The sequence below is a fragment of the Lygodium microphyllum genome, chromosome 16, assembly GCF_053477565.2.
Source record: "Lygodium microphyllum isolate KBCC chromosome 16, Lygodium_microphyllum_v1.1.10, whole genome shotgun sequence".
In the NCBI taxonomy this organism is placed as follows: Eukaryota; Viridiplantae; Streptophyta; class Polypodiopsida; order Schizaeales; family Lygodiaceae; genus Lygodium; species Lygodium microphyllum.
The window spans coordinates 57,998,826-58,012,233 of record NC_141150.1 but is presented as its reverse complement, the minus strand read 5'-3'; the positions used below and the strand labels follow the sequence as shown (position 1 = coordinate 58,012,233).

Sequence of the window (13,408 nt, the reverse complement as noted above, 5' to 3'; positions counted from 1 at the left end):
GCCATAATCATTTGTGCTAGAACCATCTAGGATCCTCTGTGTGTGTGCGTGTGTGCGTGTGTGTGTGTGTGTGCGCGCGTGCCATGATGGAAAAAAGCTTCCCCTCACTTTGCATGCCAAAAATCTCAACAAGCCTTCTCCTTATTCCTAATCATTGAACAAAAGCTTGAAATCATATCTAAATAAAGATCATGTTAAATATACAAATTCTTATATTTAATTTAACATTCGATCTATTTTTGTGTGTTGTTAAGACATGCAATAGTTTGGCTGCCTCTATATCCAATTTCATTAAATGTTTGGCCTATTTTTGTGTGTTGTTAAGCTATGAAATAGTTTGATTGCCCCCATATCCAACGCGTTTCAAGTTCGTGAAATTACTAGCTAACAATAGTCGTCTAAGTTAGTTTTTACACTCTTGCTAATAGAATGAACCAACATCAAGGTGTTTATGTTGATTCCCTCCCTTATATCAATCTTTATTTCCAATGCAGACTCTCATAGACTCCTTTCCAAAGTTTTAACAAGTCACAACCACATGAACCAAAACATATGCTAGCTTATAAAGCATGATTTAGCAAAGGTATCCGCTATTTGTTTCTAAGGGCTGCTAAAATCCTCAATTATGTATAATTTTGACTTCAACAAAGGTATTGAATAGAGGTTTCACATGCACTATGAATCCACAGCTGTCGGTAAATTGCTCATTTATGAATAGTTTTGGCTTCAACAAAAGTAAGATCTTGAGCAAATGTTCTATCTGCATGCATACCAACCCCCCCACCTACATTTGAATCCATACACCTCAGAGAGTAGAGAGAGAGAGAGAGAGAGAGAGCTTAGAGTGCTGCCTCCTCCCCTTCAATGTCATGGGGAACCACAAATCGCCCCGAGGCAGCTCTCTCAATCATCACCCTTTGCTTTAGCGTGAGATTGCGAATCAGCATGGGCAACTTTTCCCTCGACTTAAGTGACAAGAAGAAGATGAGGCGGTATGCAATGGCCATGCATACAAGCAGAAACACAGCCCACCATTTCGAGTAGCTTATATGCATTTGAAATCTATCACGAACTATATCCTCTCCTTGAAGGGGCAGCCCCCCAACCACATTGTTTTCGAATTGCAAGCCATTGAAATCATTGTTGAAGAAAGCCTGCACATTGAAGAGGTCTTTAATGCCTCAGAGTCCTGAAGCCTGGAATGCAAAAGAATACAAAAGGCGAAAAGCAAAGGGAGAATTTATCTGCTTTTACCTTGCTTGCCCAGGAGTGAAAGGAGATGTATGAGAGAGGATATCGCCAAACGGGCTTCGGTAAGTCATTCAGTAAACGAAAGAAGCCTCCATTCAGGAGATACATCCCCTGCAAACAATGTATAAGACTGTAAGCCAGGTTTTATTTACTACTACTGAAACAAGCCAAAAAGTATCTCTATTTGGAGACACCTGCCCTGCGTACAACGCTTATGGAACTATCAGTCAGGGTTCCCAGTGTCAAAGAATATCTCTAGATTGAGGTGCTATTACACTACTTCCCCTCCTCTTTCTAGAGTCAGAACACTATCTCTGGATTGAGGTGCTATTATACTACTTCCATTCCTCTTTCTAGCTATGAAAGCATTTAAGTGACTTGATATTCTTAATTTAAGGATTGAAGTGGTTGGTTGGTTGAAAAGAGAGAGAGAGAGAGAGAGAGGTACCATAACTCCACAGCCTGCAATCATTCCTGTCAGAAAGTCGGGGACTATACTTGCAATGGCCATGAGTAAGCCTTCAACAACCGAAAGACAAGCGCAAAGAGTTGCCCAAAAACACAGGAAGTGATCAAATCCAGGGTGAAGGCCACCCATGGAGTAAAGAAGAGCTGCAGGGGAAAGGGACATCAAGATCACAAAGGGGAATGACGAGAGTGTGTTGGCCACCACAAACACTCCAACTCCATAATGCCCGTTGAGCCTTTCCCGTGTGAATATCTTTTTTGCCACAGCAAAAGCCCAAAACCCATTTTCTTGTCAAATACATATAATATAGCTTCCTGAAATCTCAACGTGCTTCCTGAAGTATTTATGTGTGAAATAGACACTTGATATATGACAACCAAGTCCAAAAAGAAAAAAGCTGTTTAAAATTTGACTTTTAGTACCTTCATGTCTTCAATAAATGAAGGAAAACTTCTCGTACCTTCATGTCTTCAATAAATGAAGGAAAACTTGCCACACCCATAAAGGTCAAGAAGGCAGTAACAAAAGTAAACATGCCTGCCCTTGCCTGCAACAAATAAGAATGCTCCAATCATCTTAAATTGTGGATTTGTTATTTAATATGGAGCATGAATACAAGTAACTGACTACAATTACACAACATGCACTATCTCCTATATATCACATAATCCTGTCATCTCGTGAAACAAAGGGGAAGACTGATCACAAGAAGGAATCAAAACAGACATTCCTGCAGTTGGAATCACTTCCACACCCATTCATTTAAGTGCACATGTGCACGGAATCTTCTTAACAAGTAAAATTCCACTCCCCAATATGTACTGCACAGTATGCATTCTTTTTGTGGTAACATGGGTATGCTCTGCATATATGTATGTTACTGATAAGCCAAATACAAAATACTGAACCTAAGTACCTGAATAGCATTGTAAGAAAGTCCAACTTTGTAATAGATGGTGCCTACACAGAAAGAGAGCATTGTATAAACAAATGCTCGGAACCAGTAATACGTCAAGTCCCTTCTCATGTTTGTAAATGACCTTGATGTGAGATAGTATGCTTGCTTGAAAACACCTACTCCACTAGCTTCACTTTTTCCTAGGAGCTCTCCTTCCTGAAAATACATGCATACTACCCAGTAAGATCCACAAAACGGCAAAGCATTAACCAATAAATGAAGGACCAATTCTCACATGAATGGCCTTAAACAGTTTGTCACAATAATGTTAAGGTAAATTGCCACTTCATATTACTTGCACTAGCATGTTTGTAGCTTAAACACATGTTCTCCCACTTGTTTCTAGAGTATGTATATCATCCATGGGCATTGTTGCTAATAAGCCAAAATGCTGGAAGAGTGCACTGTCTGATTTCAGGTTTGATGGTCAGGCAGGTGGGCATGCATAAAAAGGATCATGGTTTTCCTTTTACCACCTTTACCACCCTCTAATAAACCAAGACTTTTTATTGCGAGATAGTGGTAAATGAATATCATTGAATGTCAAAATGATGCATCATCCATGGTGCTAACCAGGTGTTCAATAAAATGCAAACACTTTTTTTGGTAGAAACAGTCTCTCAGGACTTGGTTTTACCTTTTGAGAGCTTTGCTGGATTTTGGTGTTGATAGATCTCATAATTTCTGACTCAGCATATGCCTTGATAAGCACTTGAGCTGTGTTGACTTTGGCCCTCACAGAAGATCTTGCCACCTCTATGTCATCATCTTCAGCTGCCTGTGTGACTGTTAGTAATGTCATGGCCTACCAGTAAACCATATTGAAATTGAACTCCTCATTTTTATTAGCTGCCTCTAGCTTCTTATATTTATAGAGACATATGAAAGTATGTTTTGTATTGTGTGTGCGTGCATATACTCGCCATGTCTGATTCATATTCAATGCATAATTGCATGCATGCATGTGAATGTGCATTCACATGGTGTGTATGTCAGTCCGTATGTCTAAAAGGATGTGCACATGTCTTTGTTGTGCATGCATGTCTCCGTATATTGTATGTCAACTCATATTCTACAAAAATGTGCATAGCTTTAAGTTACCTGCATGCATGATATGGCATTCCATACATAGATGCATAGATATATACATGAAAAAACAGATGCATGTTCTACTTTGAAAGAAGCTGCCTTACATCTTGAAAGTCAGAATTTATAACCCATAGAAAATGGTCGGATGGGTTTCTGAAGGTTGGACAAGGGAAGCCAGCATCCTCAAAAAACTGCATTCATGATTTTTTCAACAATCATTACCATAGACAGTCTGAAAATAAAGTTTTAAAAATTTCTTTTTGATTCATCTAAAGGATGTTAATACCTGCAAGGCTTTATCCCTTTCACCAAAGTAGACGGTTTGACCAGAAGAAAGCAAACAGAAGAGATTGAAGAGGCCAAAAACTTCACTGCTAGGCTGGTGAATGGAGACCAAAAGGGTCCTCCCTGCTCTAGCCAATGCACAAAGCCGTTTCACCACATACAGAGCTGCAGCACTGAGACATAGCAAACATCAACCAAAGAAACTCAGATGGATGACAGTCAGAGAGCCCATGGCAGTAATGCGAGACTAATAAACTCGAAAAGCACAAATCATACACCCGTAATTTTGTGCACACATTTATCTCACGTGTGCCATCTTAACCATACTTTCAACTGCTCAAGAGAGCGACTCAGAGAGCATGGAATCTGCACACATTTTTTCCCCATAAAACCACAGGCTATTATTATTTGCCAAAGAATGAGAGAAACTATGCAAGGATGAAATGTACACCCTTTTCCAAACCATTCTCAAAGATTTCACTAGTCTCCAAAATTAAACCAAAACAGAGAAGAATCGAAGTTCCTAATTGTATTATGGCAGTGGTCAGGATGTATACAAGAGGAAAACTGTGAGAATGTGCAGTGGAAAGAACATGAAAACACAATGAGGAGAGAAGATGGAGACAAGATAAACATGGTATAACAAAGGACCAAATCTGACTAAACACGGATGCAAATGTCAGCCCCTTCACGCAGGTAGAAGCATCAGTGAGAGTACCAAATGGAGGAAGGAAATGATAATGAGATGAGAGGGACTGAAATAATTGACAGGTCACCCCCTCTCAGATCCTAGATGAGGTAATAGGCATAGACAAACATGTTTGCTTGCACCCCCTCTTAGATCTTAGATGGGCAAGAGGCCAAAAGAGAGAAATGGATCCAAGAGTGGCAAGAAGAGTGCCACATCCGGTGAAGTCTGGCAATGATGAAACCAGCCAAGGAGTATGACCCCCTCTCCAAATGGAAGCCCAATGCAATAGGAGGTCAACACAGGCTAATGTGAGTGGAGAGGCCTCGAACAGATGAGAAGAGCTTCAAAAAGAGGTGTTGTAACAAATTTAGAGGTCCGTTGTCCTGTTAAACAGCAATTCAAAAGGAGGGGAATTGAGAGATGTATTGATGGAGTGGAGGACAATAATGGGACTAGCTTTGGGACTACCTTCAATTATTGTACATAAGTTTACAGCCATAAAAACTAATGTAGAATGAGAGGAATAAGTTATTTTTATAGAAGAAAGGGAAATTTAGTGCAAACAGGGAAAGTAGGGTAGCGCAAGATAAGTGTCCACTCACATGTCATGAAGTGGGACAACTAGTGGGACATTTGGAAGCTTGTGTGACAAGTGTCTTGACACTTGTGTTATCTTTATGACCTTCCGTTTTCGGTTAAGAATTGTCAAGAAATAGAAACTAAGCATTGTCATAACATAGACTTATTACTTTTAAAATGTCCTCTCTATTTTTTAGAATTAGCATTTTTAGTCAACTTGAGACTCCTACAATTTAGGGATCTTCTAAAATTTAGAGAAACCCCCCCCCCCCCCCGGCCCAAAAAAAGAAAAGGCTATCATGTAAAGGCTCTTTTCAAGTACATCAGCAAGATAGTGCTACAATCCTCATATGAGTTTTTTATGCAAAGACATGTGCATTCTAAACTTCCTACATAAGTTATTTTTCTAACTCTAACCATCTATTCCTACAGATCTAGCTCACACTTCAGGGCATTACCCCTTTTCGTGTGCAAGTTATACCTTGATATGATAGAGGTTTAATCAGAAGCACCCAAACTAGTCTTACAGGTAGAAGTGTGTGCTTTTTTTCCTAACCCACTATGTGGATTCACCATAACCTATAATCTGTCGTCAAGCACCAACTCTAATGTACTTTTCTAGATATTTTTTAACTACAAAGGAAACAAATACAATAAACAGTCAACTATAAAACACCAATTGTAGCACATCTACACCCTTCTCCAACCTATGAGCAGGAAAAAACATCTATCATAACTCAGGATGAAGACAAGCAGTCTGCCTACCGCTTGTAATTCACTACAACAGCAATAAATGACAAAGAATCTCTGATTTACGTAAAAACTCATCACCCTGAGATTGCAAAATATCAAACTGATCAGCTGATCCAAAATCATTTCTCCCAACCTAAAGGCAACAGACCAACCGTGATTGATTTTCATGGTGGACCCTAGGGATAACAACCTGTAGATCACCTTCACTAACACATGTGAAAGAACTCCTCATCACAAGCATGAAGTATCCAAGCTTGGTCTGAAAAACAGCCTCAGAAAGAAAAGGAGTTGGCGAGCTGCTGCAAAATGTCACTGCTTGAACAGAAGAAATATCAAAAGAGACAACTGATAAGTTGACTGGAACTGCCTTAACCAAACACAAAAAGCTCAAAATCTCTGTGGGGGGAAGACCATCTCAACCACTACTAAGAAGTTCCAACTTCTGGCACTTTACCAAGCATTCAATTCTCACAACTCTAGGAGCTCTACAAGGAAAGAAAACCAACTCAACCTAAAACTAGGCAAGTCCTAACTCCTAGCCAATACAATCAAGCATCTCAATCCTCAAGTCTCAGAACATAAAGTTGCTAGACAACAGCATCTCTCCTCAAAGCTCTCTGCTCATTAAAACGACAGTGCAAAAGTTCTCCTGCTCTGTTGCTTCTCTCTCAAATCTCAGGGCCTTCTTTAATTGTATCAGCTGTCCTTTTTTTAACTTGCATGCATACGTTACTTTCCCTGCCACCGTCATTTCAAGCTCATTAAAAGTCTTTAGCCTCCTCATGCATGGCTCATCAACCACTTAATTTCTAACCCCTTAGAGCATGTTATGTTTCCATGTGTCTAGCCATGTTTGAGTCTTCCCTAGCCCCTTCAGCACTTACTTCTAGCATTTCTTGTAGTTTCTACCCCAAATCATATGGGTCAGGCTTTCTTTCCATGCATGTATTTGATTGCAAATTAAAAGCAAAATACCTAAAGAGTGCTCACCATCTCCAAAACCATTCATGAATGTCTCCTCATGGGCCGCCTCAACACAATACAATACTTGAATATGACTGAGAAAGCCACCTCTAAATCATCACATCAATAATGGCAATAACCCCTCTCCAACTCATGTTGAAGGCTATGGCACATGCACCAATCAAGACCGTCAATGAAGAGGTGAACAAGGAAAGAAAGAGAGGTATATAGACAAGTGAAGCTGAAACCTATATGGAAATAAGAGATGGAACTCCAACTAAACCACATTTGTGGGTAAGGAAGCCCCTGAAAAAGAGTGACGTAAACCTGTATGGCAACATGAGGTGGAACTCCAACTAACTAACCTCTATGGGCAAAAGAAACCCTAAAAAAGTGTGAGGTATGAATGCACTCCACAATGAGGAAAACTCATCAAACCGTCTTACCCCTCAAGGGACAAGGACAAAGAGTAAATATTTGACAAGTAAATGATGACAGAGGGTCTCAAGAATGAAGAGTCAGATCTTCCATGCTAGACCTCTAATGTTTTGAGGAAGGGTTTTAGCTAGGAACGGTCCCATACAATGTTAGGTAAGAAAGTGCTATTGTAAAAGAACTATGTAAAAACTAGAACGGTCTGAAAAGGAGTCAAAAACCTCTAGCTCATAGCACAATCCTATTTCTCAACTACATCACTCTCTAAAGAGTAAAAGCTCCTAAAGAATGCCATAAATGTGCAAAAACTATATGAAATGCATGGAAAGTAGACTTGTCACACTGCTTGGCTTTAAAAAATCTCTATCTCCACCATGGTCCTACCATACAAAAGACCTAGGAGATACTTATTATTGGGACTCTATGGCACAAGTATCTCAAGAAATCGTGAACATAGCAACATCACAAATAGAGCTCCAGCCAACAAAACAAGTGTGCGTGGGCATACACTAGTCAGGTCGCATCCTAACAAGACTAAGGGTACTCCTTGGCATAGATTGTAGAAGGAATCTATGATTTGGCACCACAATTAGTAACCCTCAATCAAATGGTCTAATTGGCAACCAACAAAGGCCACAAGGTAAAGATGCCCAAACAAGCATATCATCAATCATCAACACCTACATTTGCATACGACTTTTCCCCAAACATCAGGAATGGTGAGCTAGACTAGATCACCCTCCAATACTCTAGCCCAAAGAATTGGTCGAGCTCCTGTTCAAGCACTCATAATGGATGCTCCAAGGTTGATCTACGAAGAGGGTCAAGCATTGTCAAACACAAACACTAAATCAAAGCTAATTAGGCGTGGCCCCCAGCAGCACAAAAATACACTGCATAAGTCACACAAGTCACTAAACTACTTGTAGCTAAGTGCCACAAAGGCTCTTCATGAATTCAAGCAAGGTTGTTTAATTGCAATAACCTTGAACAGCAATTTCAGCAAGGGTATTTTGCTTAGTCTAAAGTAGTCACAATATAGTCATCTATGTTAATAGTTATTAAGCTTTCAAACCTATGGCAAACATGCAACAATTCATAGAAGCTTCATATTCAAAACACTAATATGTAGCTATGCAACGCCCATAAGGGATCCAAAATTATACAAGCATGCCAGAAACAAACAAAATGCATGAGATATTACAATTGAGTATCATTATCAAACAAACCTTCCCCAAAATTGAAGCCTTGACTCAATATTGATTTGGAGGAAGTGCCTAATGTCAAGTTGCATATTCCAAGCAAGAAACTTGAAACTTTTTATTCACTAAGAAAGCAATACATAAAAATGCTCATATCAAGTCAATACTAACATTCTTATTGGAATGTTCTCAAGGACACTATATTTAGAACTCTTTAAAACAGCTTCCTACAATGAAAATTCATTTGCTACAGCCTAGCAGTTTCCAAATAATACTCATGCAGCTATAAGAGTTTATGGATATCATTGAGAGGTTGAGGTTTACCTATCAAGACCACTGGTGGGTTCATCCAAAAACAAGAGTTGTGGTTGCTTGAGAATTTCAACGGCTATACTGACTCTCCTCTTCTCACCTCCACTAAGACCACGCACATACCAGCCACCAATCTTGGTGTTGACACAATCTTGTAAGCCCATTTCTCGAATGGTCCGAATCACAACCCCATGCCTCTCATACTTGCACATTTCCTTGGGCAATTGCAAATGTGCAGCATAAATGATGGTCTCGTACACAGTCAATGTCGCTATCAAAGAGTCATCTTGTGTCACGTAAGCCTGGGGAGAAAATTTTGTATTACGAGTTAATAGGGTAAGTATGGCACGAATATCAAAATTGTAGGCATCACATTATTCCATTTCATGAGATTTCACAAGACCACATTGCTCTGAAGCGCAAGTACTCTCGACATTATATAGAGCTTATGGTAATCCTATAATATCCCCTAAACTCCTACATAGAAAACTTTGGTAAAAATTGCAAACTTTGGACATGATTAGAGAGAGATTAAAGAAATGACAAATCCATCCTTTCTAGCATGGTTCAATTTTCACCAAGGCTGTAAGTTGGTTTCAACTAGATGCTGAAAACGTGAGGCATGATACCAACCTCATTGTCATCTGATTGCTTTGTTGATGTCATGATTAGGAATAAAGATTTTCTTGTTCTAGATTAACTAATACCCATACATAGATTCAAATTGCTTGCACATTGTACAACATGTGGACTAGTAGAATTTCTTCCACCTGGAAGGGATATTTCTTTCTAGAAGTTTTTTAAAGGGCAAATGAGGAGAACCAGCTTACCGAATTGCCATAAGACAATTGCTGCCTGCGTCCATTGGCAAGGATTTCACCCCTTTGTATGGTTGTGTTGCCAAGCCGCCCTTATAGGAGAAAACAAATGAACAGTCAAATTCATTATGAAGTAGATGAGGTGAAAAACCACACAATATACAAAATAAACAAGCACCCCAACCAAAAGTTTTTTTAAAAAAGAAGAAGAAAATTGCAAGATCAATGGCTTGCCCTGGTGGTTCTAGTTTTATTTAATGACTTCCAAAAGGTTATGAGTCATAAACCTTGGCCTTTCAAGGGGGTGACTCAGTTCATCATCCATGTGGACGATGCACATTGAATGGTAGAGCCACGAGGTCTAACTATGCAAATTGAATTGACCGAATCGAGAATGAGGGGTGGCTGGCATTAAGTAAAGTGGAACCTCGGATCATCTATATGATGGTAATCAGACGTTAGCGGATGAGATCTGGGATAGAACCGTTCTGAAGCAAAAGATTATGCTAACTGAACAATGAAATTCAGGGGCCAGCATTAACTTAAGTGGAACCTCAGATCATCTATGTGATGGTAATCAAGCCTTGGGAGATAATGTTTGTGATGAAACCGTTCTCAGGCAAAAGATTATGCTAACTAAACAGTGAAATTCAGGGGCTAGATCATCTATGAGATGGGAATCAAGCCTAAGCAGATGAGGTTTGCGATTAAACCGTTGTGAAACGAAAGGTTATGCTAACTAAACAATGAGATTCTAGCGATCCTGCTTTCTCATCAAATGTTGAGCAAGTGCTTGTGCTGATAGTTTATAACCTGCAAGGGTGTTGAGAAGGGTTGTTTTGCCGCAACCGGAAGGTCCCATAATGGCGAGGAGGGAGCCGGGCTGGGCAAAGCCGCTGACATTCTGAAGCAGGTACTTGGGGCGCGACGCTTCCCCGGGCAGCTTCACACTCAAGTCTCTCCAGCTAAGCAGGACTTCCGTCCTCTGTTTGGCTGGGCTAGAAGAAGTATCAGCGCCTGCGGCCATGGCTTAGACAATGCACAGGCACAGACTCGGGAGGGAGAGAGGGGGGGCTGGAAGCATCAGCTCGTTCATGGCTGAAGCAAACACACAAATATACCGTGGGCATGCATGGTTGCACAAAGCTGGGGACGAGAGGCCTACAGGCTGGTTATTGCATACGTGAGGCAGTGCGTCAGAGCCTCATTAAATGAGACACAACGACGACACTCTTAGCCTCACGAGCCTTAGGTACTTGATAAGTTAGCCTAGTCAGGTAATCCATATGCTCCTTTGAGCAAAATGTAAGAGTCAGGACACACCTAGGCAAATGTGCATTGCTATGCGTGGATGGTTTAAACTTTGCTTAACCATATTTACCTTTGTGTCGTAACCTTTAGAGTCCACGGAGCACCTCCATCAACTAGCTAGAGTTAAAATGACATGGTGGTCACTTATTCACAGGTATTGCATTCTCTCTCACTCGTCTCCTTTCTCTCACCTCTGTCTCTCTCTGTCTCTCTCTCCTCTAAATGCCTACACATAGAGCCTCAAACCTAGTTGGCAACAATGGGGCCCAAGTTAAGTTTAGAAGAGCGTGGTTGTGATACCTTTAGAACCAAGCCACACCTAAGTAAATCCTACTTGCACAAGTTTATATAGTCAAGTTGAATAGCACATGGCTGGTTTATTTGACCACTCTTAACTTTATGCCAAAACTTTAGGTAGTTTGTGGAGTACCTCTAAAAAATGGTGGTACTCTATGAACTTAGAGAAGTCCAAAGACTTGACAATCATTGATTGCTGGAAACCATGTTGTTTTCTCTCTTTAAGACCTTTTTTCTATGTCCTCTACATGGGTCTCTCTCGCCTCAAACACCCTCTTTCTCCTTGTTGGCACGAATGGGCCCCTTACTAGTCAATGTGTGGGTGGACTTGGTACTTTCACACTCCATATTACTTCTTCAAGTCTATCAAGGTAGGTGTGGCATGGTCTGTACTTTAGTTTATACTAAACCATAGTTGTTGTGTGCATGCACCATATGAAATGTGTACTCATTGCAATTGCTCTTGCTATCATACATCAATATCATACAAATAAATGCTAATTCAACTTGCTTATTTAGAGTGTCAATTTCTCCCTTTGTCATGTCTTACTCCTTATCATCTTTTCATGACTAAGATGGATGGTTTTATATAAGTCACTATTATAACTTTAGTTCTCAACCATTATTGTTGACACTATTCAACTTTACTAAAGTGTTATGACTACAACATAATGTGTTCACATATATGTCGAGACATAAGTTGAATACAAATACACGGCACAATATGTGGGGATAATAGGACTTCTGATGTCTGAAGTCACGTGAAATGCAAAATATCTTGATATTCCATAGTGTAGTAGAGTAAGACCACTAATGTGTGACACAAAGAGGTACAAACAGTGATGAAAAGCCACTTCAAGAGACATGTGTCAATTTATATATTTGATGTACCTATACATGTAATAATAACAATGAATCATTCCTCTATTTAGACTCCAAGTGTAATTTGTGAATATGGCTTCTTGCATGATTGGCTATCAATTCTAATATGGTATCAAGGACCAAATCATCTTCTTTTGTGGATGGGCTCATTGATTTTCTAGCAATTGGGTGATTCTTTGCCCTATTGCCTCTAATTTGTCCCAACGATTCAGCCATTGATGAAGTTGTTAACTATGCCCAACTACCTTTATGAAGGATGACCATTGCTAATTTATGACTCATGGATGATACAATTGATTGGGCTGGAACAGTGGGCACAACACCTCAAAGTGGAAAGTTATAGAATTAATAAGTAGCACAAATTACCAAGTTAACAATAAAGATAGTGAAGAAACTCCATCCTACAAGTACAATGTGATCCAATTGACACATGGACAACATGTTGTATCCCTCCCTCTTGATGAAAAAGTTATCAAGGAAGAGGAGCACAATGTAGCGATATACCTTTCGATGCCACTAGCAACTTCTCTTAACACTTCACCAATGACATTGGAAATACCATTAGTACAAGCCCCATCTCATGCCATGGAGGTCGTTGATAGCTAGTAAGTGTCCCTTGCCATAGATGCTCGAATCAACACCAAATCCCCTATCATCATTGTCACCCTATAAGATCTACCACTAATTTCCAAATTTCTCATGTTGCTACTAATAATGTCCTTGTTTCCAAATCACATGATTTTTGAGAGTAGAGAAAGAGAATCACATAAAGAGCGCAAATGAAAGTGGAGGGCCTAACATTGCATTGTGTTGTTGCTAATGTGGACGCACAACATGCACCTTTGGATGAGGCAACTACAACCAAAACGGAGGATGATTGACTCCATCTTCATTAGTTCAATCTCCTCATGGCTCACCCATTCATGTCCATATGGAGCATCAATCACCTCCACCTTCTCAATTGATTAGGGTGGTGTCAATGTCTTTAATGTCACCAATTTTGGGAAGCGTATCCAATATGTAATGTCACCAATTTTGGGAAGCATACCCAATACGTAATGTGGCAAACATAGAAGAAAGGGCCATGAGGAAATTATCATTGCACCAAGGTTG

General features: G+C 39.9%; 1 protein-coding gene across 1 annotated transcript; it reads right to left on the bottom strand.

The window, feature by feature from the left end:
- Positions 1-680: 680 nt before the first annotated feature.
- Positions 681-11,006, bottom strand: LOC148022872 (ABC transporter G family member 1-like). Its single transcript, XM_087695802.1, has 11 exons — positions 10,619-11,006; positions 9,818-9,897; positions 9,000-9,289; positions 4,054-4,225; positions 3,872-3,958; positions 3,316-3,456; positions 2,637-2,834; positions 2,181-2,267; positions 1,700-1,972; positions 1,255-1,362; positions 681-1,154 (listed from the first exon to the last, which is right to left on the bottom strand). The coding sequence occupies exons 1-11, from the start codon at positions 10,830-10,832 to the stop codon at positions 840-842; spliced, it is 1,965 nt and encodes a 654-aa protein (XP_087551928.1). The 5' UTR covers positions 10,833-11,006; the 3' UTR covers positions 681-839.
- Positions 11,007-13,408: the final 2,402 nt, after the last annotated feature.

Bases quoted from the DNA above. Each gene is read 5' to 3' on its own strand.
- LOC148022872 (XM_087695802.1), bottom strand. From the start codon at position 10,832: ATGGCCGCAGGCGCTGATACTTCTTCTAGCCCAGCCAAACAGAGGACG. The intron at 3,457-3,871 runs GTAAGGCAGCTT...ACAGTCACACAG, and splicing joins TAAATTCTGACTTTCAAGAT to GCAGCTGAAGATGATGACAT. The intron at 1,155-1,254 runs GTAAAAGCAGAT...TTCAATGTGCAG, and splicing joins TTCACTCCTGGGCAAGCAAG to GCTTTCTTCAACAATGATTT.